Source organism: Siniperca chuatsi, linkage group LG4 (genome assembly GCF_020085105.1).
Source record: "Siniperca chuatsi isolate FFG_IHB_CAS linkage group LG4, ASM2008510v1, whole genome shotgun sequence".
Classification (NCBI taxonomy): Eukaryota; Metazoa; Chordata; class Actinopteri; order Centrarchiformes; family Sinipercidae; genus Siniperca; species Siniperca chuatsi.
Window position 1 is genome coordinate 11023302 of NC_058045.1, and position 25613 is coordinate 11048914.

At 41.5% G+C, this 25613-nt stretch overlaps 1 protein-coding gene and 1 long non-coding RNA gene across 12 annotated transcripts in view; one reads left to right on the forward strand and one right to left on the reverse strand.

Annotated features, from left to right (window-relative positions):
- Positions 1-25613, forward strand: part of megf11 (multiple EGF-like-domains 11) — a 74266-nt gene that overhangs the window by 15411 nt on the left and 33242 nt on the right. For 6 of the 10 annotated variants that reach the window (XM_044193978.1, XM_044193985.1, XM_044193986.1 and 3 more), the window contains exons 3-7: positions 2078-2192; positions 3832-3933; positions 4371-4471; positions 8746-8838; positions 8998-9018. In XM_044193978.1, coding sequence (XP_044049913.1) covers positions 2086-2192; positions 3832-3933; positions 4371-4471; positions 8746-8838; positions 8998-9018 — 424 coding nt within the window. In that variant the 5' untranslated portion in view covers positions 2078-2085. Of the gene's footprint in view, positions 1-2077; positions 2193-3831; positions 3934-4370; positions 4472-8745; positions 8839-8997; positions 9019-23601; positions 23689-24019; positions 24261-25613 lie in introns of those variants that run through there. The other 4 variants (XM_044193980.1, XM_044193981.1, XM_044193984.1 and 1 more) reach the window with 2 other exon arrangements.
- On the reverse strand, positions 19536-24429 carry LOC122875148. Of its 2 annotated transcripts, none has more exons than XR_006377758.1 (3): positions 24114-24429; positions 20972-23486; positions 19536-20873 (listed from the first exon to the last, which is right to left on the reverse strand). It is a non-coding gene; the product is annotated as an uncharacterized LOC122875148 (long non-coding RNA). The 2 variants fall into 2 exon arrangements; XR_006377757.1 differs by having other exon boundaries at positions 19536-19963; positions 20399-23486.

Sequence of the window (25613 nt, forward strand, 5' to 3'; positions counted from 1 at the left end):
AGAAATTGACTGAGGGTGGTGGTCTAATCACAGGAACAATAAAAGCTTTCTGGTCAATCAAGCACGGTCCCCTGTAGTATTTAACAGGATTGTTTCAGAGAAGGGCCTTTTAACATGTGTGCATCTTGATTAATCATCCTGTTGAGGAAGGAAATGAACATGACTTTAACCTCTGCCTGTTCAGATGAACTGCTACTTAGAGGAAGTGGAGGTCTGATTGATTTTCTTTCACATGTGAGTGAACTACATGCAGCTATCAATGCAGAAGATTAGCTGAATATGTGAATGGCTGTGTTACTGCATACAGTCACTCAGAAATATTGAACACATCCCCTGTAACAGACCAAAGCCCATGCAGGGCGCACACAGCCTAATGTATACATGCAAACACACATTTATATGATCACTGCACATTGAGCCATATAAATTTACATAGACGAGTCAAGAGTCAGTTTCCTTGTATTTATTCTCATATGTTTGTTGTTTATAATACGTTTTCTATGAGGCCATATCATGTTCACAGCCCCAAGACAGATCACCATACATAAGATACATTTATGTTACTGCATAAATGGCATCCACTAACCTAAAGTATGAGATATGTTGTGTGAGAGCAAGCAGTGTCATCCAGACAGTCTCTATCTTCAGTAGCGATTTACTAAAGTTAAGACCTACACATGGCAAATCCATCAATGTCATGTCCGTTCATCATATGTGCTCTCTGCCCATACGTCTAATGAAATAACCTGCTGGTCTAAACAAATCGGTGTCTCTGTCTCTGTCACTGTCACAGGGAGGTTTCATCTCTGCAGTCGCTCACAGAGCAGAGCACGTGCTTTTTGAAGGACTTACTGAAGGAGAAAAGCACAATAGCAAATGTTAAACAAAAATAGGCATGTATTTTAACAGTCCTAGCTTGAAAACTACTTTAAATTACTTTTGACATTTTGGAAAATACTCTTATTTGCTTTCTTGGCGAGAGTTAGATGAGCACATGAATATCACTTTCTTGGTAAATATGAAGCTACAGCCAGGAGACAGTTGGCTTAGCTTAGCATAAAGACTGGAAACAGGGGAAAACAGCTAGTCTGGCTCTGTCCAGAGGTAACAAAATCCACTTACCAGTATCTCTAACTATGTGTTCAGACAAAAAGCGAAGCAACTTTTCACTTGCGTCATTAACACAAATTTGACCATTTTATCTTTTGTGCAGTCTGTGTTTATTCACCCCAAACATCCAATGTCACGACTGTACAGACGTTAGCTGTAAGCTAGCTAGCACTGTACGCACTAACCGTGTGTATGTTTATGTACAGCTCAGCCTCTGACTGATCTCAGAACTCATCCGGAACTCTGGTTCTTTATGTCATTTTCCTCTAGTTTTTTTTTCTTTTTCTTTTATCTGTGTACATTTATGAAGCAGATTCAAAACGCTGCAGTAGAAGCGCAAATTTTTTTACTTAAGTTGAAACATTTTCAACTCGCGCAGTTCGCACTGCCCTGGACAAATTGGCATCCACTTTGACTTTCCATTGACTTTGTATGCAGTTGTGCCGCCTCTAAAATTCGCCTCACAAAGCGTCTGAACACATGGTAAAGCTCACTAACTATTTAGTAGTAGTAATAGTTCAGAATATAATGTATACATAACCCCCTTAAAACCACAACTTGTTGTTTTTACACAGTTTTTTGTACAAATTAAACAAACTATGTATAATGAGCTAGTTAGTGAGCTTTAGAGGTGCTGGTAAGTGGATTTTGCTACCTTTGGTCAAAGACAGGCTAGCTGTTTCCACTTATTTCTAGCCTTTATGCTAAGCTAAGCTAACCGTCTGCTGGCTGTAGCTTTATATTTGCCAAGGGGCAAGAAAGCAAATAAGCGTATTTCCCAAAATGTTGAACTATTCCTTTTAAACAGGCATAGGCATGTGTTTTAATAATCTCAAAAACTACTTTTAAAGGTGATTAAATTACTAAAGATGTACCACTTCCAAGTATTAAAAAGGCCAATATGAGAACTGATCCAAGTTACAATCAAACTACGATCATATATCTTTCTTTGCTGTCCCCCTCTCAGAGTGAAGAATGGGGTCATCTGTTGCCCTGCTGGCCCTGCTGCTTGTTCTGGACTTGACCACTAGTGTATGGAGTCTGAACCCGGATGACCCCAATGTCTGCAGCCACTGGGAGAGGTGAGCATTATCCTCTTGTGTTTACCATGGTACACTGAGTTTTTCATTTGAAAGAGAATCTGCTGTAGTTTAGCAGCACCACCTCCCAGGACTAACGTTGTCGATCCTGGAACTTTTTCAATATACCTGCTACAAGCATTCTCAACTAAAGTTCCAGATCTATTTTCAAAGTCCATACAGCAGTATCGATCTCACACAGCTCAAGTCGCCAAGCTCTGAGAGATGGGAGGAGTTGCAGCTTCAAATGAAATACGTAGGCAAATTGATCAGTGTACTCACATAGCAATCAATCATGACAGCCATAGAGCCTGAATAATTATTAGTTGTGCTGGGCAGTGTCACTTATGAGAAATAAGCAGGAATAATTTCTGTCCTCAATGCAAAGGGGAGGAAAGAAAGCTGTGAAGATATATTATCTGGATTATTGCCTGACCAAGGTGAGGGTACTTAGGGATCGTGATTCCACCTTGTTGGCATCGAAATGAATTCCTTAAGTGAGCCGTGTTCGTGGCTTTGAGGTCCTCCAATATCCTCAGACTGCCTCTGTCTGCATATATCATGACCATGAATCAACTAAAAGCTCCTTTCAAGTCCTTTCTTTGCATATCAAAATTATTGTATTACTTTCATTGGGACTGTATGCATTGACCAGACCTGTGTGCTGTTATAGTTTTTTTTGTTTTTTTTTGTTTTTTTTTCCTTTTCTCCAAACATCTCCAAAGAGCATGAAAATGTTGCTGGGAAAATGTTCTCAGCAGTTTCTGTCACTGATGGAGGAAGTATTCTGATCCTTTACTTAAGTAAAAGTACCAATACAACAATGTAAAAAATAAAATACTTATAAACATACAAGTAAAAGTCCTGCATTCAAAATGTTACTTAAGTAAAAGTAAAGAAGTATTATCAGCAAAATGTAGTTAAAGTATCAAAGTAAAAGTACTTGTTCTGAAGACAAATGGCTCTTGCAACTGATATATCATTATATATTATATTAATAGATTGTTAATACTGATGCATCAATCTATAAGCAGCATTTTATTGTTGTAGCTGGATGAGGTGGAGCAAGTTTTAACTATTTTATATACTGTTAGTTAGTTTAGTCCAGTGGTTCTCAACCTAGGGATTGGGCCCCCCTCCAAAGGGTCACATGAGAAATCTGAGGTGTCTTGAGAAGATTAATGGGGTAGGAAAGAAGAATTAATTTTTGGAACTTTTCTATAATGTTTGCTTTTTTTTGTGAAATATTGGATACCTTTACGTCTTTGGGTCTCAAACAGTTATTTAAGTAAAACCATCTGAGACGTTTTGAGGGGAAATGTCTTTGGTTCAACTGCTAACAACTCAGACATCTGAAACGTAACAAGGGTCCCCAACTAAACACTGCTTGCAAGAGGTCACAAGCCAAAAAGATTGGGAACCACTGGCTTAATGTTTAACAATTAATTGTATTTTATAGGTTTATCATGTTTTTTAAAAAAAAGAAGTAAAATCTTAATCTGAAAACTTACTTGTCATCATAGCTGTCAGATAAATGTAGTGGAGCTGAAGTATAAAGTAGAATAAAATGGAAATAGTCAAGTAAACTAAAATGACCTCAATATTGTACAGCACTTCTTTTTTTTATATTTCTGTCTTTTAGCTACGCCGTGACTGTCCAGGAATCCTACGCTCACCCGTTTGACCAGATCTACTACACCAGATGCACCGACATCCTCAACTGGTTTAAATGCACAAGGCACAGGTAAGTTTGTAGGAGTCGCCTTATTTGTCCCCATGTTTGTATCATCAGTGACTCGTCCTTTACTGTCATCCACAATCAGAGCCAAGTCTCTGAAGGCCACAGTAAATGTCCTTGTGGCTGATAGTGAAGTAGTCAGAGCCAGGATGTCTCTGATTGTAATCATCTTATAGTAAATGTTTTAATTACTCCATTAAGGTTTATAGTGGGCATGCAACTAAATAAGTACACAGTGTCACCTCCCAAATATTGAATTTTATGTAGCTGCTGTTTTACACAACATTCCCCGGCCTTCTTTTTCCTTGTTGTACTTTAAAAATGTGCCAATAACATCATAAAATCATGGTACAACTTACTTTTAACTTCTATATGTTTTCCTGCCCTTCAGATAGGGTCACTCTTTACATCACGTAGCTGTCTCTGTGTGTCTGTTTTTCCAGGATCAGCTATAAGACGGCTTACCGGCGGGGAGTGAGAACCATGTATAGGCGCCGCTCGCAGTGTTGCCCTGGTTACTTTGAGAGCGGAGACTTGTGTGTTCGTGAGTATCCTTTTTTTAACTCCTTTGTCCTCGATGATGACATTTCAGGTTATGTCTGCTAGACATTCAGAGAAAAGGAGGAAATATTAGGATTGATCGTTACTGTGGGTGGCTTGCCACTGCCCCCCGCCTCTGTCACCCCTACTCCAGTCTTTATCATTAACACCCAATAACACGTCACCACTACCTCCTCTGTTAGCATGCCACTATCCATGTGAATTTGCTCAGTTTAAGATGATTGAGCATGATTTAACATGAAGGCACAGTATTTTACACCGTAGACTGCTCTCTACTTTACTCTTCCAGCAAGAGTTATTTAATCGAAGTTGTATAACAATGAGAAAAATTAACGAGCCAAGAGGGTCCTGCTTACAGACTGAGTAGGTATAGCACCCACCATAAAACCACACTGGAATTTAATAACATAAAAAGAGCGGAAGCTGTGAAAATTGCACTGTTGCAATATGCTCATAACAATCCTTCACTGTCATTTTTGTAGCTTCATTAATGGTCATTCATTTCTGTTTTTATTCAACCACATCAAACTGCATATTTTGGCATGTTGGCCAAATAAAGACAGAACATATAGCTTCAGAGAGTTACGTTTTTGATATTCTGCCTTACCTAATGTTTTATTCCCTTTTAATAATATTAGAATCGCACTTTAATATTTTCCTAGATCTTTTGCAACATGAGGGAGTTACTGATACAGTGACTGCAGCCATGTGGGTATGCTCTTTGACCACAGTCGAGCTTGTCCTTGTCTAGGCTTTACTAGCCTCAGGGCAGCAGAGCACCAGGAAGCCATTATCTGGGGGTCTTGTGGAGAGAGGCACAGATTGATCAATAATGTATTCATTAACCATTTGACTGACAATGAAGCTATTTGTTCATTAACAGTCTTTTCAGCGTGTTAACCAGGTGAATCTGCAAACTGTGGAGGTGCCTCTCAAATCTGGCCTTCCCACTGTATGAACAGTAGGTTTTTTTTTTTTTCAATATTATGTCAGACTGAGAGTGAAAACAGCCACCCTCCCCTGTAACCCTCTTTCAGGTGAAGTGGGAAGACTGAGTAGTTGATAGGGGCCGAGAGGGCAGTTCTGCTTTCTGCTGCATTTGCAAACTGTTCTACCCCTTTTAATCCTAGCACTCTCACTACCGGGATTAAGAGATTTGTACTCCCCGAGCTGTTTTGCATGCAGTGACAAAAGGGGGCATTATAGAGTAAATCGACCCAAAATTAACTCAAGTCATCTATTTCAGGACACTTTGTTGTTTATCCCCCCCCCCGACCTGTGTATTGTTAATTTACTGTAGCTTTTTCCATGAAGTTGATTTCATTACAAGTCATATGCTTTAGGAGTGTTTGCCTTTTAATCCTGCCTGTGTTTTTTTTTTTTTTTTTTTTTTTTGGCATATGGCACCACATCAACACTTACATAGCTCCAATGAGAGGCAGCTGAATCTGGGGATGTGAAGACCTTGAATGAACTAAAATTATCACACAAACACACAAAATATACTTTTATGCTTCTGACATTAAATTAACAGCATTATCTTTAAGGATGTTTTTTACTTTGGTCTTTTGTTTCATTCTGTCTTTCGGAAGTGATTGTTTAATTTTCTCAAAGTTCTCAATGATAAATTGAACTTTGATCTGTTTCTCTTTAATTAGTGCTTGAAGTTTCTGACTGGAGGTCTTTATTAATTCTGTGACCTTTGATCTGTCGTCATTACCTTAATCTGTAACTAGCCTATGTAGAGGATATGAGGAACTCATTTCCCTCCTAATAAGCATGATTATTATAGTTGTGCACAAGGGGAACTCACTAATGACAACAGCTCATAATATCTTCAGAGGATGACAGGCTCTGCAGGGCTATGAGTTCTTCTTTTTGCAGAGCATTTAGGCCAGATGACTCCTGCATGACTCTTGCCTGTCCAGTGGTGCAATATAATTCTAAAAATGACTTTGGTGGCAGAATTAGTTGGGTTTTGATAAAGTTTCAGGCAGCAATACGCTAGCACATTTCATTGGGTTTTGATGATCAGGAAGATGATGAGATTTTTCTCCAGAAAGGGATTCTGTGCCTTTGATTTCATTTTCATTTTGGCTTTGTTGCATTTTTTAATGCTTCAAAGACACAGTTTTAAAATAAATCATCTCTGTGCGAGATGGCATGTGGAAGAAGCTTTGGAGGGAGTTGTTTGATATGTTCTGTAGGCATATCTCTTAGATTGATTTATCCATCAGCTACATCACCAGTGTACTACAAAACATTACTACTACAAAAATCCTAAACAAACAGAATCGTATTGGCAGGGCTTTTTTTTTTTTCAGACTGCAGCAAAGCTCTCCAAAAACAGGGAAAATAATGCAGTTAGACTATAAAGATGTATTTTATCAGACATTTTAAAAGATTGTAGTTTGACTGGGCAAGAATATAAAATGTATTAACGCTGCATGACAATCACCAATTAGCTCTATTGTTCCCTGTTCTGATAACACCTCTGCATAATGAGTTAGATTAGCCTTTTATCTAGATGAAAGACTCAATTTTCCAACAGATTCCTTAGACATGAGTTAAGCAGAGTGATTCATGAATTTCAATTAAAATGAAAGACCTACCTCCTACTTTATTATGCCATCCCTTCAGTACACTGGTTCAGATCTCAGGAGAAGGGTGCGCTTTATCCTTTCTCCCAAATCCAAAACTTTATTTACATATTTCTTTTTTTCTCTAAAGGATGTGACACGTTTGCATGTCCCTGCTCTCGCTGATCAGAATTTGCTGATTGAAAGTAAACGAAATCAACTCATCATGGTGACATTGAATTTGTCTCCTCTTTTCTTTGAATACTCTGCATACCGTGGACTCATTGATTACATGTAGTCAATCTCACACCTTCGTCAGCACAAATGTTGAAGCTCTATCCCTCTTTTCTTTTGGCTGGCTTACTGTAATTAGACGGTTTTCTGCCAGAGTACTGATGCTCAGAAATCTGCCCTAAATTATCTTTCAATCTCTGGTTTACCATTTTTGCCTTGGGAGCATTTCTGCGATTAGTACCGACTCGTGGGTGTTTGGGATTCACTCCTCTTTCTCCTCTCCCGCTGCATCTCTCCCGCTGGTGGTGGATCCTAATCGAAGCCTGATTGAGTGATAATCTATAGTTGCACTATTCAGGCCTGCAGCCAGCTCTCTGCTGACCTCTCTGCCTGCAGGATGAGCGCCATAGTGTTGCACAAAGAGCTGCAAAACCGCCCCAGGGTTTATGTTGTTTAAAAAAAAAACCCACGGATGCTGTCCTCCTGCCCCTTTTTCACTTTTGATCATAAAAAAGGAAAAAATAAAGAACACAAGAAGCAGAACTTGGATGTAGTGTTGGATGAGGTCTGATCAGTTAAGGCGATGGTCTGTCTGTTCTGCTGTCCTTGGATTGTGTATCATCCCTCCACAGACCGTGTTAGTGGACTGCTGATTCCCATCAGGCGGAGTTTCTCTCTCTCTGTATTGGCCTGACTGTCTCATTCCTGAGATAAGAGCCTGTCTGTCTTAACCCTGATGGCCGGATGACCTTGGCTGCCACAGATTTATTCATGCTAAGTGCCTATTTTTGTGATACTTTTATTTCTTGGCTTCACGCAAACAAAACAAAAAAACTGGCACTGTGACAAAAAACTCCATGTAGGTCACTTTATTATCCAGCTGAACCAAACCTCCAACTCTTGTGAACACGCTCCCAGGAATACTGATGCCAACCCAATCAATTGGGTGCTGTGTTGCTCAATATGAATGATCAAGAAAACTGCACACTTAGTAAACACTGTGGTGCCTGGCCCTGCTACATTAAAGCATCACTATATGACAAAGCACTGGCTGATCAAATTAGGAGGGATTTACAGCTTGTTCATTCATGGCTCTGCCTGCTGATAACAGCTCATAGTGGAAAGTAAAGCTATGTGATAAACAGAGATGTTGACCAAGGACTCAATCTCCTAAGAAATCATTTAGCCTAGTGTCAAGTAGTGGAGATGGATGTTGAATATGAGTGCCATGGCTAAGATTTAGTCCCTTGACGGTATTAGGGAGATATTGAGTTTTGAATTTTATGGGCCATTTTCCTTCGGCTGTTATCTTGGTGGTTTTCATTATGCTTTTTATTGGTGGTTTAATGATGTTTTACACTCTGCTTGTGTGTGTGTGTGTGTGTGTGTTTGTGTTAATTCAATTATAAACTACACTGATGAGGAATGTCTCTGTGTGTCTCAGCTCTGTGTACAGAGGAGTGTGTCCATGGTCGCTGTGTGTCTCCTGATACATGCCAGTGTGAGCCTGGATGGGGTGGACTGGACTGCTCTAGTGGTGAGTGCACTTTACTCCTAAACCTACAATTAGTCACTCATTTATTCCTAAATGGCTTTCACAGCCAGTTAGTCCATAAGAATTTAGTGTGAATCCTACTGTTTTGCCTCAATGTACGTCTATCTCAAAGCTGCTCAGCTTTGTATCCTCTCTTCTTAGCAAACACAGCCAATGGAACAGGTAAGTCACAATGAATTCATTTTCATTTGCTGGAAGTGGAAGTGATTTGCTTGATGAATATAGCGGATGGATGGATGGTTGCATCCCCCCTGTGTCTACCAAGCTCTCTGTTATGGTCTTAATCATGATTAGACTGGTGCCTATGACTTGTTCAGTAGAATGATGAATCAATGCCAAGCTGAAACAAACCATTGTGCCGGCCTTTCTGTTTACTGGGGCTGGGGTTTCCTCCAAACTCTCAGAGCTGGGCTCCAGGAGGGATGGGAGGGTGGAGTTAGGCATATCCATCCTGCAATCAGCTAAATGCTGGAGCGTCACTTAGGCCAGACAGGAGGAAAGAATATATTTACTCCTTTGTGATATTTATGTCTGCAGCGAAATAGTGAATATGCATACAGGAAGCCCATATTCCCAGGTCAGGACAGAGATGGCAAGGACACCATTTCTGCGTCAACATTTCTGACCCCAAATTCTTAACTTCAACTGTCCCAATAGCATTGAACTTTTATTGCCTATTGCATATTTAGGAATGAGTAATGGGAGCTAAAATCATATCAGTAGTGTTATTGTATAGATCTATGAGTTTTCATTAGCAAGAGAGCCATTCCCTGATTAGCAACTGTGTGTAAATCAGCTGCTCTCGCTGTGGCGTCGGCCCATTGGAGGTGGATTCATTGGCATAAATGACAAGCCTGAGCTGTTTGCTGCTGCTCACTCCTACAGACTGGTGAGGGTCCAACAGGGAGGATGTGAGGTTCAGGGCCCCCAGGGACTCTTGTCCCACTCTTGGTTGGTTAGAAGCGCAGCCGTGTGTGCCTTTCAGTCTGCAGGTGCTGGGCTAATCCACCTTATTAAAACAGACTTGATGATTGAGACAGAGGCATTATTCATAACTTTGGATTTCCATACCAGGCATGATTCCAGGCTTTTTCATTTACGAGCTTTCATCTGTAGAAATGAGGAATGCGTGCCAATTTTTAAATTAAATCTGCCCTCTTTTTCCTTCATGTAAATGGTTCAGCATGTTTTTTTTGTCTTTCACTGTAAATTTTACTTTTACCCAGCTCAGATAGGTGATGTGAGCTTTAGTAGTCTTTGTGTAAGTGAATGCAGCCATCATATTATGGCTCACATGGTCTGAAAGGCGTTAACATCTATTCAGTTCCAACACAATCAATGCCGTGGTTTATTTGCTGTTTATTTTACCGCTATTATGTTTGAGTTGAGGTATTTGTGCTCACATAAAAGCCAATCCCCTGATACGATAGCTGGTGAGAGGGCAGAAAGAGCTGGTCACATGATGAAGGATGTGTGAATGTGATAAAAAGTGTGTCGCCTAGGCTTGGAGATGAAGAGCTGCCGTGGGATGCTGAGCGGCCTAAAGCTGAAGTGACAGCCTTTCAGCCAGTGATCTGGAGCTGGATCAAAGGCTTGGACCTCATTTCTGGAGCAGCACCCACCAGGACGCAGTTTTGTATATGGGTCAGGTGGTGAAAATAAAGAGTCGGACTGTTTGTGGCCAGAAAAGAGAAGGCGATAAGGTGGGAGAGATTCAGTAAGTTGTGTTGGGAGCAGTGGTAAAGGCTGAAGAAAGATATCGCCTGTTTTTCACCTGCTGGTGTCCACCTGCTGTAGCCAGAAAACATTTCATCCTCTTCCCCTGCCTGAGGCAACAGTCCCACTGAGACCAGACCTCTTCTGTGACCTGTCTGGAGTCCTGGTGTGTCTTAGACTCATCTCAAGGGCACACAGGTAGATGTGGACCACAGATAAAACAGCAAAACAGGATGTTTGCTGTTGACTTTTGTTTGCAAATGTTGTCTTGTTCTACATCTATCACATGTGGATTTGGAGCATTCTGAGTTGAGGTTGTGTTTTCCCAAAAGAGTGATGAATATTTAATTGTTATTGTTGGTTGGTGTGATTGCTGTAATGCCTGTGTATTGTGTTTGTGGAACGTGGTTTTGAACATGTTTCTCTGATCACATGTCATGAAATTATTTATTTAATTTTTTTATTTAACAGCTCGGGGCATTAAAACAGTGTGGTGACATGTACCTGTTAATGTTTGGGTTTGTTTGTCTGTTTTTCTCTGTTGTGCTTGTGTTTTCTGTTGCTTTGCCTTCTTCTCTTTTTAGACTGAAATGTACTGTGTTTGTCTTCTCTGTGCCACTGTGTATACATTTTTGTCAGTAGGGTTTGTCTTGAAAAACAACATTGTTCTCAATAGGATTTTCACCATGTAAATAAAAAAATGGATGAAAAAATATTAAACTCAATAAAACAGGGACTGCAGCAATTTTTGCAAAGGCAATTCAGATAGATGGAGCTCTGCTTATGGGACTGAACACTATGTCTTTAGTCATTTTAGTCTGCTGAAGTATAGTGCTAGGTTTTGCCAAAGCAGTGATATTATTGGTTGTAGTTTGCAACAAATATAGTATGTTTTGCTGTAAAAAGAACAGAACAGTATGAGATGAAATGGGAAATCAAATCTTTGTAGAATATTATGAGTTTATTGAATGAAAATTGTATAACGTTTTTTCAGAATCTTATGAGTTTCTTTGGTTTAAAAGTAGACTTTCTTTTTCTAGTTGCAGAGAAATGACCCAGTCTATTTGTCTCACATCACTGTCTACTTTTCAGCACTTGTGATTTCATCCCTCTTGATGAGTCTGTCACATAGTCACTATATGCTATAGTAATAACAACTTTCAAATAAAGAGAATGATAAAGATAGATGTTGTATATACAGGGTATATTTAGCTATGACTGCCATCACTTAAAATCGTAGATGCAATGAAGCACTATTATTGATTTCATGTGCTTCAGTCGGATAATGATATGTTTCCAGTGCTCAGGGAGAAGAAATGTGCATAAATATGGAGCTTTTAGTGTTTCTTTTTCTGTTTGCTTTTCCTTATTGTGGTGGAAATGTTAACCCACTTGTGCAGAGATTCTAAAAATCAATGCTACCAAGATAAGTATCGGAAAAGTCCAAGGAGTAGTTTAGCTTTGTTAACCACAAAGCATCCTTTGCGTTCTAAGAAGAAATCTATCACACTTAATAGCCAAATCTAATGTGGTTGGTCAGCCATGGTCCATGAGGTAACATATTCCTCCCTAATGTATTCAATGGGAAGACAGCCACTGCTGCGGATGCTATACACATGGTTAATTGATGAATGTGGCCTATGAACACTTATTTATGGGATATTGCACCAGACGGGGGGCATATGCTACTTATTTTATGTTAATTGTAAATTAAAACAGTAAGATTATTCATTATTAAGGTTTTAAATCAGTATTAGTTTTATTAGATATTGAACTCATTGCTTGAAGTAAAAATTTGGGCTGGGTCAAGCAGAGATGGCAGATATATCCTTTAGCTTCATTAGCTTATTTCATTGCAGATGACAACCAGCACAGACACAATGTGAAAGAGTAGCCAGACCAAAACTGTGCAGTTAAATTTCATTTTGTCTTGAAAAACACCCTTGTGAGGACTCCCTCTGGCACCTGTCGACAGTATTTACACATTATTCTCAGAAGTGCATCTGAGCCAGATGGTTCCTCTCCAGTCCCACAGCAGCAGGACACTGACATGCATCGTTGTCAAAGATCAAGAGACTGTGAATTACACTGAACGGGACAGAGATGCACACACAGATTTACTGTGGCTCGACACATCACTCCAAATGTCTCTATACTTTTCTCTTCAAACTTCTCTCTTCATTAATCTTACAGATAGAGAATTCAATATTTGTGTGTGTGTGCCTTTGAATGTGTTCATCAGTATAAAAACAACAAGTCACTTTTCTTTGAGATGATGGCCCCATATCAGCAAAAAAAACAACAACTGGAAAAGTGAGATTTGATCTCCACACTACCTTTTTAAAAAAGAAGTCTAAATCAATTGAATTCCTCATTATACAACCATGTAAAGAGAGACATTTTGGAAGAACTATAAATATTCTAACTATCATTCTGAAAGGGGTTCCTTGCTTCTTGTAACAGTCGATGCCGGCTGCCTCATTCATTTTGATAGATCAAAGCACCCAGGCAACGATATTTCTCGAGGGGACAGAAGATGGACCAATCTATAGTGCCTCATGGAACACAGTTACTACTCTGTATGTGTGTGTTTGTGTGTGAGTGTATCCATTAAGCCCTCCTGCGTTGACAGAGCTTTGTTTTTGTATAGTACACTGGGCTCCTGGAGAGCGTTGCATCCAGTTTATATACTGCCAAGTATGTGACATTGTTATTTATTTCTCTACAGTTCATGTTCATTGAGATATCACCTCTTTTCTGACTCCATATCATACTGATGAACTGGAGCCGGTTGCACCCATTTTTCTTAAGTTCAAACTTAACCTAGTTATCACATCGTAGTTATTAGCATAGATTTTATGGGCATTCAGACCAAAAAAATCCCTGCATTAAAACAGCGTAAAGGGGCTTCGTTGGTGTGTTGTGTAAGGTTCCGGTGAGACAATCGAATATAATCCAGGAAGTCTAGTTTGAGTAATCGAGTAACAAATCCATGTCCAAATCCAACAACAAATCCAAATCCATGAGTTCAAAGGCTTATCAGATGCCAAAATTCTGCACAGCAGTTTATAATACTCTATCACGTGTCACCAGCAAAACCATTGTTTTCCTATGGTACGGTGCACCAGGCGTGCGCTCCTCCTTGAGCCGCTCTTTGCGCTTTTCTACTGGTTTTTAGACGCACATAAAAGTCAAAATATTCTAAACTTTTCAGCGCAAGGCGCAGAGTCGCACCGCTCATCAATCTCAAACTTGGCCCAGACAGCCAATCAAATCAAGCAAGAGTCGGGCTTTACTACTTTACCACTTGCTTCCTGTTGCTTGAGCAGCCAGGTGAATCTCTCTGGTGAGTATAATGCCATTTACTATGCCGATAAATAGGCTAACTAACTAGCTTAGCTGGTGGACTGTGAGAGAGCTACGCTCCTCAGGCGCACCAGCTGTTTTGGCGTTTTTGAAGCGGCTGCGCCTGTAGCGATGCTTCAATGTGTGATCGCCCCTTTAGACAGGATTTTACAACTCTGGAAAGTTATCATGACAGCAAATGTTTTATCTTTTGTCGCAACAATCGCGAGTTAAACAGTAGAAATATGGCAAAGTTACAAAGTAATTACCAAGAACATGTGCTTGCATGTATTTGATTGGTTTATTTGAATTTAAGTCTGGCTGAACTTTTGGCAGACAGCAGTGCAACATCATCTGGTAAGGCGTTGCAGTCAGACAAAAGTTGAGCAAGGCTCAACATTTTTGCCAGATGCATTGTTTCACCAAAGTCCTCTGCATTGGCTCCCCTGCTAGATCGCCAGACTGGTCTCATTGAAATGAATGAGGAGGCTGTGTTTTTTCACGCAGGGTTAAAGCCGGTCTGAACGCGGCCTTACACATGACTAAATAAAAACGAGTTGAGATGTTTTTTTAAAGATGTGGCTTGGACAGTATGCCTCGCAGATCTTTCCTTGCATTTCTCTTAGTGATTCGTGTGACTTATGTGTGCTCAGACTTCAACTGACTGATTTTTGAGTCCATCGAATGAATAGTGGCACATGCACTGTAGCTGACTTTAGCCTTCTTTACTGCTGATGACACGCACACACACACACAAATGTTGATCGTAAATTTAATATTAAAATTTTCTCACTGAAAGCGACCACCACAATCTTTTGAAGAGGTTTTGCATTACTATTATGCATCAACTGGTTTGGCACACACGCGCACACACATACATACATGTCTGATAACATTTTCTGTACATATAAGCCTCACTGGCCCAGTATGCAGATTTACTTTGAAGATCCCAACACTGAAGATTTTTTGTACCATCCCATTAAGCAGGATTTATTGTTCCCCAAGAGCTCACCGCTCCATTACCTTTGGGAGAATGTGTGTGTGTGTGTGTATCTCTGTGTGTGTGAGTGAATATGAGGGTGCCTTCTTTCCATGCATATAACCTGAGCACAAAAAGCCGGTGGATATCACGGCATATTGTGGTGATGGTTAGGATGATACAATAATTTTGAACAGAGCAGATACAACAACATCCAGTCCCAGTGGTCATTATCACTGTGATGCTTATTAGTCAGTAAGAGAGAGAGAGAGAGTTAAGAGCTCCTGGAACACACTACCCAGCTCTGAGAGTCCGCATTGATGGCTTGATTTAATAAGGACATTAAAAAGCCTTATCTCCTGTCCTTAAGAGAAGGTCAGTGTGTCTAAAATAGCTGAAATGCTATGATAACAGTTTAGAGAGATAAGATATCTCCTGAATACTAATGTAGAACAAAGCTGTTTTAGGCTCATTTCACAGTCTATAAGTCACACTTGATTTTGTGGTCCATCACCGTGTTTCTGAGGTTTGTTTCTAAAGATTCCAAAGATTGATTTTTATTGATCATTGCTTTAGATAACCTTTTTACAATTCAGTGTATGGCAGACATAATTCCAGACACCAGATTTAGACATGCCATGGTGTTAAAAAGCTGCTCGGTTTTGTCTGAAGTCTCTCCAGCAGTGCCAAATCTTCTCCTTTCATGCTTTAATATAATCAATTTTTATTTTATTTTGACCAGTGGCACATCCTTTTTGGTTTGAGATTTAAAGCGTAGCAGTGTCTTCTTGTGAAAAGAGGCCTGAAGAGGTAAAACTACTCATTATTTTAAAATGAAAAGAGGAAGAGTGAAGGAAAGAGAAAAAGATTTTTTTTTTCTGTCCTACCTTATTAATCCTCTCACAGCCCCTCAGATTTCTCTTGTGAACCCTTGGTTGAGTCCCAACCCCCAGGTTTGAAACCACTGATCTAGAATCCTTTAATACAATCCTTTCAAAGTGGAAGGAGTAGTAGAGACACACCACCCACTCGTTGTCACACTCTGCTTTCACGTGGGCCACCTACACCCGTACTCATTTGAACTAGTTTACATAACAACAAACCTTTTTGGCTTGTGACCCCCTAAAACAAACCAGTGTCTACTTGTGAAGCCCATAATCGGTTGCATATGTCTACCAGTTGTGATGAGTTCAACCGAAGTGTGATTTTTTAAATTTGTTTTGTTTGAATAATTTTAAAAAGGCTAGAAATGCCTTAAATTACACAGTACTGTAATTCACAAGAAAAAAGCAAAGATCAGAGAAAAGCCTGAAAAAATTCTGTAGCAAAAATAAATGTTTTTCTGCTTTAATATCCTGCTAATCATTCCGTGACCCTTCAGATTGAACTTGCAACCCCTAGACCAGTTGGGAACCACTGATCTAGACTGCACACATGGTAAGTCTCATATAGTATTTAATTTGCAAAATATTTGTTATAGACACCCATATCACCTCTCAGGACCTTGGTTTCATGATAACTTGAGGCGTGTTCTTAGGGATCATTACAGTCCTTTGGGTGCTGTGTTGCAGTGTCCTTGGTTTGCATTGGGAGTGGGAGCATATTAGCAGTCTTTCTCAGATCCTCTAGTGCACCTGCAATCTCCTGATGTTTAACCCTGGACTTCATTGGAGTGTTGCAGTGATTACAGTCCGTCCTGAGGGACATCGATTGTCCTGCTCCTCCTAGGCAAGCCCCACACAATGCTGACGAATGAACTCGTGGCCCTGCCAAGTCCAATTAACTGTCAGTGCCGCATCGACGAGCTCCTCCGTTTGTTGAGAGTGAAGAAAAACAAACTTTTAATCAAATTTGCCTCGGGGCCCTAGGGTATTTGGGGTTGTATTTTGCATTCCACTGTGTTCTGCCTCGACTGCAGTCGTGCCACCCTCTCAGAAGGCTATATTGCATGTTGTTTGTGTGAGATAGTACAATGCCTGCACCTTACTTTAATGGCAGCCCTATCTTTCCACTGTCTATGACTGATGAATCATCCAGCGCTAGGATCTTAATATTATACAGTCACAAAGCAGAAAGGAAGCTAGGTCAACTCATATAAAATTTATTCGCCCACACTGGCATTGTTTTATATAAAAGGCGCTGCTTTGGTCTGTGAAATACAATCACAGTAGAGTATTGTGTATCTTTGATGTGAGTTTACAGCATTTTGTCACCAAAACATGCTTTCTCCCTGATGCTGGAGTGCACATCAGTGTCTGGAATGTCTAATAAGCACCTTTGACTGGCTGATCAATATAAGTTCAGGTTGCGATCTTGCAGAATAGTTTGAGTTTTTTTCAAAGCATTAACATCTCCACAAATACCCTTTGCTAATTCTACCAAGGTCGAGATAAACAATTCTCCTCTATTCTTCTATGATTAGTGTAATGCAGACATTAAAAGCCCAGAAATTCAATTAAATTAGTGGCTTTTGCCACAGAGGACAAAACGCGAAGAGACGCTATCGCATAGCTAGGGCAAACTAAGTTGAACAAAGAGATGTAGCTTGGGATCTAAACATCGACAAAAGGGCATCTGGATAATAAGGATCAAAGAAAATTTTAGAGGCAATGTAATCATTACCAGACACAAGGATGAATTTGCGAGGTTCCAATCTGTGTTGTGCAGAAACTGTTCCAAAATGAGTTGTAAAACTGAAAAACACAACAAAAAAACAAGGTCAATTCCACTGAAATTGTCTTTTTGCATGGAGCGGCCGAGCATGTGTCGGCGGCCAATACAATGTTAAGTCTGAGCAGAAAAGCAGACCTATAGAGTTCATCATGCCCTGTAGTGTGCACTTCATTAAGACCTTTCAATTGAGTTTAGATGGATAAAAGACAGAAAATGCTGACTGACTGGTTCAGGCACCCGCATCCTCAAAGTGATGAATCCCCCCTGAGAAATTAGATTTGCAAAGGAACTTGACACCATGTGATTCTCTCAGCCTCGCACTTTAAACATCAGCTTGTATTATAATTCTGGGACATGTTCCTGGGACTCACTTCCATTCCAGGCATAGGCATACTGTAGTATGAATGACAAAACTGCCCTCCGCCACAGAACAAAAAGAGGGTTGAGGTCCATGGATCAATATCGCTGGTCCTTGCCTTGACTATGAAATAAGGTTTTGGATGGAAATTTTTTCTCTTGTATCTTGTTTGTCCTTTAAACTAGACAACTTCAGTTTAATCATAAGTGACCAGTGATTAAATCTATTGTTGTGCTTGTTTAAAATATCTTAAACGCTGTTCCGTCACTCATAGTAAATGTCGTGTGGACTGAAATTCAGGATTTACGCCCCATGCTGACAGGTGCTGGAACCTCCTGTTCTTCCCCAGATGGCTCGATTAATTTCTTAGCTGCGTCTTTAATGTAAGTACAGTTTCGCTCTCTCTCCCTCTCTCTCTTTTTTGTCACTCTCACACACTCTCTCTTTCTCTCTCTCTCTCTCTCTCTCTCTCACTCACACTCACACACACACACACACACACACATAAAATACTCCCTAAGTTGCTGTTGTATACTTTTCACTTCACTTTGACTTTGAGAATTGGGGAGAATAATTCATGGGCCTAGCGAGTTTCAGAGACTGAAAGAACAACAGTGCTTTCAGAGCCAGCAGTTCATTCGAGATGAACTCCAGGATTTCCGTTTTTTTCTTTTTAGGAGAAGTCTCCAAAGGGTCTGCATTATCCTGGAGAGATGATGGTATGAAAGAAAAACCCTTAATCTGCAGTTTTTCTGTGTTAATCAAAGGCTGGAGCTGTTTTCCTGTTTCTGTCCTTTCATATTGCACCAGCTATCTATCCATCCAGTCACTTCTATTTTTCAAGTATTTGAATCTTTCATATTCCAGTGCTAATTTAGTAGGTTATTATACACACTGCTATACCACATTTTGTCCGTTTTTAGATAAATATCAATGATTCAGCAGAGTTGTGTGAAAGTTAAAATTATACATTTCTGGTGTTTTTTGGTTTCTTTTTGGACAGTTCAGATCAACGCACAGGATTAAGGTATATGATTGCACAGATAAGTACATGGAGGCCAGTAAAAGTGCTTTTTAACTTTCCTCATACAATATGTCAGTCTGTTGGCATTACTGATGGTCAGGCAGGTAGAAACTCCTTCAAAGATTTATGGCTTCATGATGAGCATTTGCATAATGTGAGATCATTAAAAAGCAATTATCCTTGTGTTTGTGTGTGTTTCTGTATCGTTGGGATTAATTTGGTAGGTGGATAGGCGCACTGATTGTCCGTCTTTAAGCTAAATCATGATTGTCCTTATAGTGAGGGACAGATCCATACTCTGTGACATGTTAAGACACATAAAATCATCTGTTTGAGTTAACTGACAAGCGTTGTTTGCTTACACAACACTCTACGGAGAGAAATGGTCAAAGACAAACAGAAGAAATAATAACTTCCACTTAATTTGCATTCATACACGTCTTTGTGATGGTCAATAGGTTTTTAGTGCTCTTTGACTCCCATTTTATTTCATAATGCATAGGTACAGCTTAAGGCCATTCAAATAACCAAATTGAAAGATTTGAAACAGTATTTACAACCTTACACTTCAAATTGTTGTTTTTTTAATGACTGGTCTGCTTGTAGACATCCACTGCAACAAATTTTGTTGTAGAGCACGATCTAAGAACCCAAATGCAGAACACATGGAAATGGTACTTGTGGTAGCAACAGTTTTTATTAGAACACTGCAAGCAATCACAGGTGGATGAGCTCTTCCAGAGCGGCAATCTGGTGTAGTCCACTGTAGCCAGAGAGGACGTAGTAGGCCTGGTCCTAGAAGAAAAGGCTAGGCTCCGGGGACGGAGACAGTGAGTGTAGGTTCTTGCTCAGCTTGTGTAGCGTGATTGGCAGAACTGGCAAGGCAGCTGGCTCGAGTGGTGAGGCAGGCCAGACAGGAAAGACAGCTGGCTCTTGTGGTGAGGCAGGCAGGCAGGACAGGAAAGGCAGCTGGCTTGTGTAGCATGGCTGTGATCACCAGCAGGTAATAGCTCTGTGGCAGAGACAGACAAAGTTACAAGAGAGGCAACAATAGTGAGTAACTACAACTTAACTTTGGTTGAGGTAGGGGCCGTGATGAAGGTATCGTACAACTGTACGGAGACGATCTGGCGCTGGTAGTGTGGTAGAGCCTGGTAGATATACTGTGGACTGATTGGATGATGGACGTCAGGTGTGCCGGTGATCAGCAGCAGGAGGGCAGACCAGGGAGCCAGACCAGTACACACACACACACACAGAGTGCTGAAGGAGACTGGTTTCAGTTGGGGAAAGTGGGGTGGACTCTCATGGGGTAGCGGGGTAGTTTGAGTCAGACTGCAGATGGATTAATGATCCGTTTGATGACAAATGGACCAATGTAACGGGGGGACAGTTTTTTGGATTCGGTTCTTAGGGGGATGTTCTTGGAAGATAGCCAAACTCTGACCTGGTTTGTATGGTGGCATTGGAGTCCGGTGCCGATCTGCGATGTGGCGATTCTTCTCAGCAGACTGGAGAAGTGCTGCCCGGGTCTCCTTCCAGATCTTAAGGCAACAGCGGAGGTGGTGTTGAACGGAAGGGACCGCAAGCTCACTCTCTTGAGATGGGAACAGAGGAGGCTGGTACCCTAAAGATGACTCGAAAGGAGACAGACCAGAGGCAGCACTGGTTAGTGAGTTGTGTGCATACTCGACCCAGGAAAGTTGAGAGCTCCAGGAGGAAGGGTTGGTGGCTGCCACACATCAAGGCGCTGCCTCGAGGTCCTGATTGGCCCTCTCTGGCCGTTGGTCTGTGGATGGAAACCCGGAGGAGAGACTGATGGTTGCTCCCAGGGCTAGACAGAATGCTTTCCAGACCTGTGAGATGAACTGGGGTCCCCGGTCAGAAACTATATAGAGTGGAATGCCATGAAGACGGAAAACCTGTTGGACCAGAAGATCGGCAGTCTCATGAACTGAGGGTAGTTTGGTTAATGCCACAAAATGAAAACGGTCTACAATGGTGAAGATGGTGGTGTTACCTTGAGAGGGGGGCAACCCGGTAAGGAAGTCCAGCGCTATGTGAGACCAAGGGCAACTGGGAACGGGAAGTGGTCATAGCAGACCAGCTGGTGGCTGATGAGAGGACATTCCTCGAGCGCAGATGGAACATGCTGCCACGACAGGCGAAACAAGAGTTGTGTGCCCACTGGAGCACCTGGTAACAAGCAGAGTTAGAGACAAACAGGCGATTAGTGGGACTGTTCCCGGGGTCTGGCTGGTTTCGCTGGGCCTCCCTTACTATGGACTCAATCTCCCACATCACTGCGGCCACCACGCAGGTGGTAGGGAGGAGAGTATCAGGTCCGGGGGTGCTGTCCAGGGAGAAGTACTGACAGGATAGTGTGTCAGGTTTAATGTTCTTGGATCCAGGACGGTAAGTGAGGGTGAAATTGAAGCGGCTGAAGAACAGGGTCCAACGTGCTTGCCGAGAGTTGAGTCTTGGCTGTTTGGATGTATTCCAGGTTCTTATGGTCTGTCCATACTACAAAGGGTTGTTCTGCTCCCTCCAGCCAGTGTCGCCATTCCTCCAATGCTAATTTGACAGCCAGGAGTGTTTGTCAGTCCTAAAGGCATCACTAGGTACTCGAAGTGTCCGAATGGGGTGTTGAAGGCAGTCTTCCACTCATCCCCTTCCCGTTTACGGACCAAGTGGTAAGCGTTGCGGAGATCCAGCTTAGTGAACACGGTGGGACCGTGAAGGGTTTCAAGGTTGGAGTTGATTAGTGGCAACAGGTATTTACTCTTGACGGTGATTTGGTTGAGACCTCTGTAGTCAATGCACAGGCTTAGTGTCTTGTCTTTCTTTGCCACAAAGAAGAAGCCCACCCTTGCTGGTGAAGATGATGCACAAATGAGCCGAGCATGTAATGAGTCCTTGATATATCTCTCCATGGCTTCTCTTTCAGGTCGAGACACATTGTACAAGCGGTTTGAAGGAAGAGGGGCCCCAGGGAGAAGATCAACGGTGCAGTCATAAGGGCGGTGAGGAGGTAGTGACAAGGCTAGGTCCTTTCTGAAAACCACTTAAATCATGGTATTGCTCTGGTATGAGCTAGATCCGGCAGTTCCGGGCTAAGAGGTGGAACACTGACCTCTGCTGGGGAATAGAGCAGATTGCAAACAGGTGGAAAGACAGAAGGGGCTCCAACTCACAATTCTTCCTTTGGTCCAGTCAATGTGTGGGTTGTGTTGACGTAATCAGGGGAAGCCCAGAACTAGTGGTGTGTTGGGAAAAGAGATGAGTTGAAACTGGATCTTCTCTCAATGATTTCCGGATCGCACCAAGGACACGGGGGCTGTGAAGTCTGCCATCCAAAGCCTCAGCCTTACGTGGAATATCCAGGGTCTTTGTGAGGATGCCAGCCTGTTGAGCTAACTCTGTGTCCATGAAATTGCCCTCTGCCCCGGAGTCAATCAGAGCCAATAAAGGGAGTGACACTTGTTGGTTGTAGAGGGTGGCCTGGATTTGTAACCTAGGAGAGGCCTGTTAGGGGGGTTGTTTTGGCTCACCAGAACCCCCACTGGGATTGGTGAGCCTATTCTTTTAGTTGTACTGGACATGCAGCCAGAAAGTGACCACTGTGGCCACAGTACAGACACTCACCAGCTGTTCTACTGCGGAGACGATCTGCCGGCGTAAGATGGGCTCGGCCTAGTTGCATGGGCTCCCCTTCAAGGGCGGTTGGCGGCTGCGGGCGTGTGTCTGCGGTCAGGATAGGCGACCTAGGTCTCACGGGCGTAGTGGAAGACGTGTTGCGTGAGGTGTTGGTGAGAGGACGGCTGGCACAATTCTGGCTCAATTCGCGTATGCGAATACAAAGAGAAACCATAGCCTCCCGGTTGGTGGGCTCATCCTTGATTTGTTCACTCAACCCTTTCACAAACACGCTGATAAGTGCTTCCTCATTCCACCCAGAGTCTGCAGCCAGTGTCCGGAACTCTACGGAATAATCCGCCACGCTTCAGGTCCCCTGGCTGATTCGTAACAACCGTCTCCCCGCGTTCCCACTGGCATCCAGATGATCAAACACATTCCTCATCTTCACCAAAAATTCTGCTAAGGAAAGTGACGACAAGGGTTGGCTAGCATGCATAGCCTCCATCCAGGCTAACGCTCTCTCTCAGCAACCCAACAATATAATTAACCTTGGACTGATCAGAGGCAAACGTAACGGGGCACCGGATGCTAGAACGCTGCAAGCAGTCACAGGTGCATATGAGCTCTTCCAGAGGGGCGAATCTGGTGTAGTCCACTGTAGCCAGAGAGGACGTAGTAGGCCCGGTCCTAGAAGAAACTGCTAGGCTCCGGGGATGGAGATGGTGAGTGTAGGTTCTTGCTCGGTGTAGCGTGATTGGCAAAACCGGCAAGGCAGCTGACTTGAGTGGTGAGGCAGGCCAGACAGGAAAGGCAGCTGGCTTGTGTGGTGAGGCAGGCCGGACAGGAAAGGCAGCTGGCTTGTGTAGCATGGCTGTGATCACCAGCAGGGAATAGCTCTGTGGCAGAGACAGACAAAGTTACAAGAGAGGCAACAATAGTGAGTAACTACAACTTAACTTTGGTCGAGGTAGGGGCACTGGTAGTGTGGTAGAGCCTGGTAGATATACTGTGGAGACTGATTGGATGATGGACATCAAGTGTGCTGGTGTTCAGCAGCAGGAGGGCGGACCAGGGAGCCAGACACACACACACACACACGTACGTACAGAGGACAGACAAGGAACACAGGGAAAGGAGCACTGATAAATCACTAGCAATGATAAAAGTATCTGCTAGTGTTAATAAGGCATTGCACCTGTCCTCGTTGCCCAGGATAATAATAGATTCATTTTTATTGAATTGACTGTAAGATTTCAGTTCAGTTTTGTTAGTTTGTTCTCATTGTAAATGATCAGTTTTTAATTTTTGGAAATTAATAGTTTAATAGTTTAATTTCTAGTTGTTTTTGAATGTCTAAATTATGATTCGGCTAAAAAGAAGTTCATGTGTGTTTTTACACAGACTGTTACTGTTATGGTTTGTCAAGCAGGGGAACCAGGAAAACAGGAGTAGGACCCAAAATGCAGACACCGGAGGCAGAGGAATGCAGTTCAGTGTTTTAATGAAAAAATACAAGGGCTTACATGGATTGTCAGGCAGGCAGAGAGCAAACGAAGAAAGGCAGTACAACAAAGGCAAACAATTCCGGCAGGAAGCAGGCAAAGTCCAAAATCCAAAATCCATGCAAGGTCCAAGAGAAACAGAAGACACTCCAATAGAATACCATACAGGTAACCACGGCCGGGCCGCTTGACAAAAGACAAAGACGAACTGATACAGAACAAAGGAAGCACACAGACTTAAATACACTCAGGTGAGCGGAGACAATGAGATACAGGTGAAAATGATCAGGGCGGGAAAGGCAAACAAACACAGGAAGCAAAACTACAAGACACATGAGGTAAGGAGAATATTTAAAAAATAAAACAGGAAATAACATACATAAACCCTCAAACCATGACAGTTAATGTACTTGATGTACTTCAGGTCCCAGACCACATTGTTTATCATTAACAGCAAAGAACCAAACAATAATACAAAGTGCAAAAATACTTTTCTTAAATTCCACGATGACTTGTTTCATGTTTTAACCTTTACAACAGTTGGAGAAAAGGGTTGGTTCCACCATGAACACAACACACAATCTGATGACAGTGGGAAGATTGTTTTCTTACGTTGTCAGAATGCTGTCAATCAAATCTGATCAAACCACACCCACATAGTCCTGTTGAAGAAGATTAGCTGAATTTTTGAGTGTTAAACTCTTTATTTTTTCAATCTTTAACTTTGATTGTTGCACATTTAGTAATGAGTGTTGACTGTTATAGGCAAATACTTTCCAGGGGCTCTAAACTGGATGCAGCAACTGTCTTATTACTTTTGTATCATTGCTCTACCCTAACTATCCTAAGTTTGAGAGGTAGCAGTGCAACATTTATAGTTTGCTCCTTCACAGAGAACAGCAGCTGTACTGTTAAACTTAAATTCAAGTCAGTTACAATGGATTCCAAGTTTTCACTTTGGAAAATAAAAAAACCCATCTCAATCCTCTCCTGCAGCACAACCACCTTCTACCACCAACTTCTATTGACTGTATTTTAAGTATGTTCTAAAGACTTGTATTTTTGCCAAGGATCGTTGTAAAGGGGCTCACTGACCGAAAATGAATCAGCAGCTATTTTGATAATCATTGTAATGAACATTTTTGATATTATATTTTTCTGACATTTTATAGACCAAATGAGTCATGGATTAGTAAATAATCAACAGAAACTAATTTGCAGATTACGGTAATGAAAATAATTGCAGAACAACAAAATCTGTTTTCTCTAGTTTTATTTAGTTTTAGGTTGTCTAATGTCTAGTTTTATTAGTAACACTGCAACCACTGGTGATTTTATCCAGATTGCATGGGTGAGAAGAGAATCATAGAAATTTAAAATCTTAAATAAATAAAATACTCAAGTTATCTTTTAAAATGATATTTATACGCTGGGCTGTACAAACAGTATCTATATTTAACTGCATGACTGTTTAGTGTTGGGCCTTTGTGCATAATGGTCACTTGTGTCAGATACATGCAG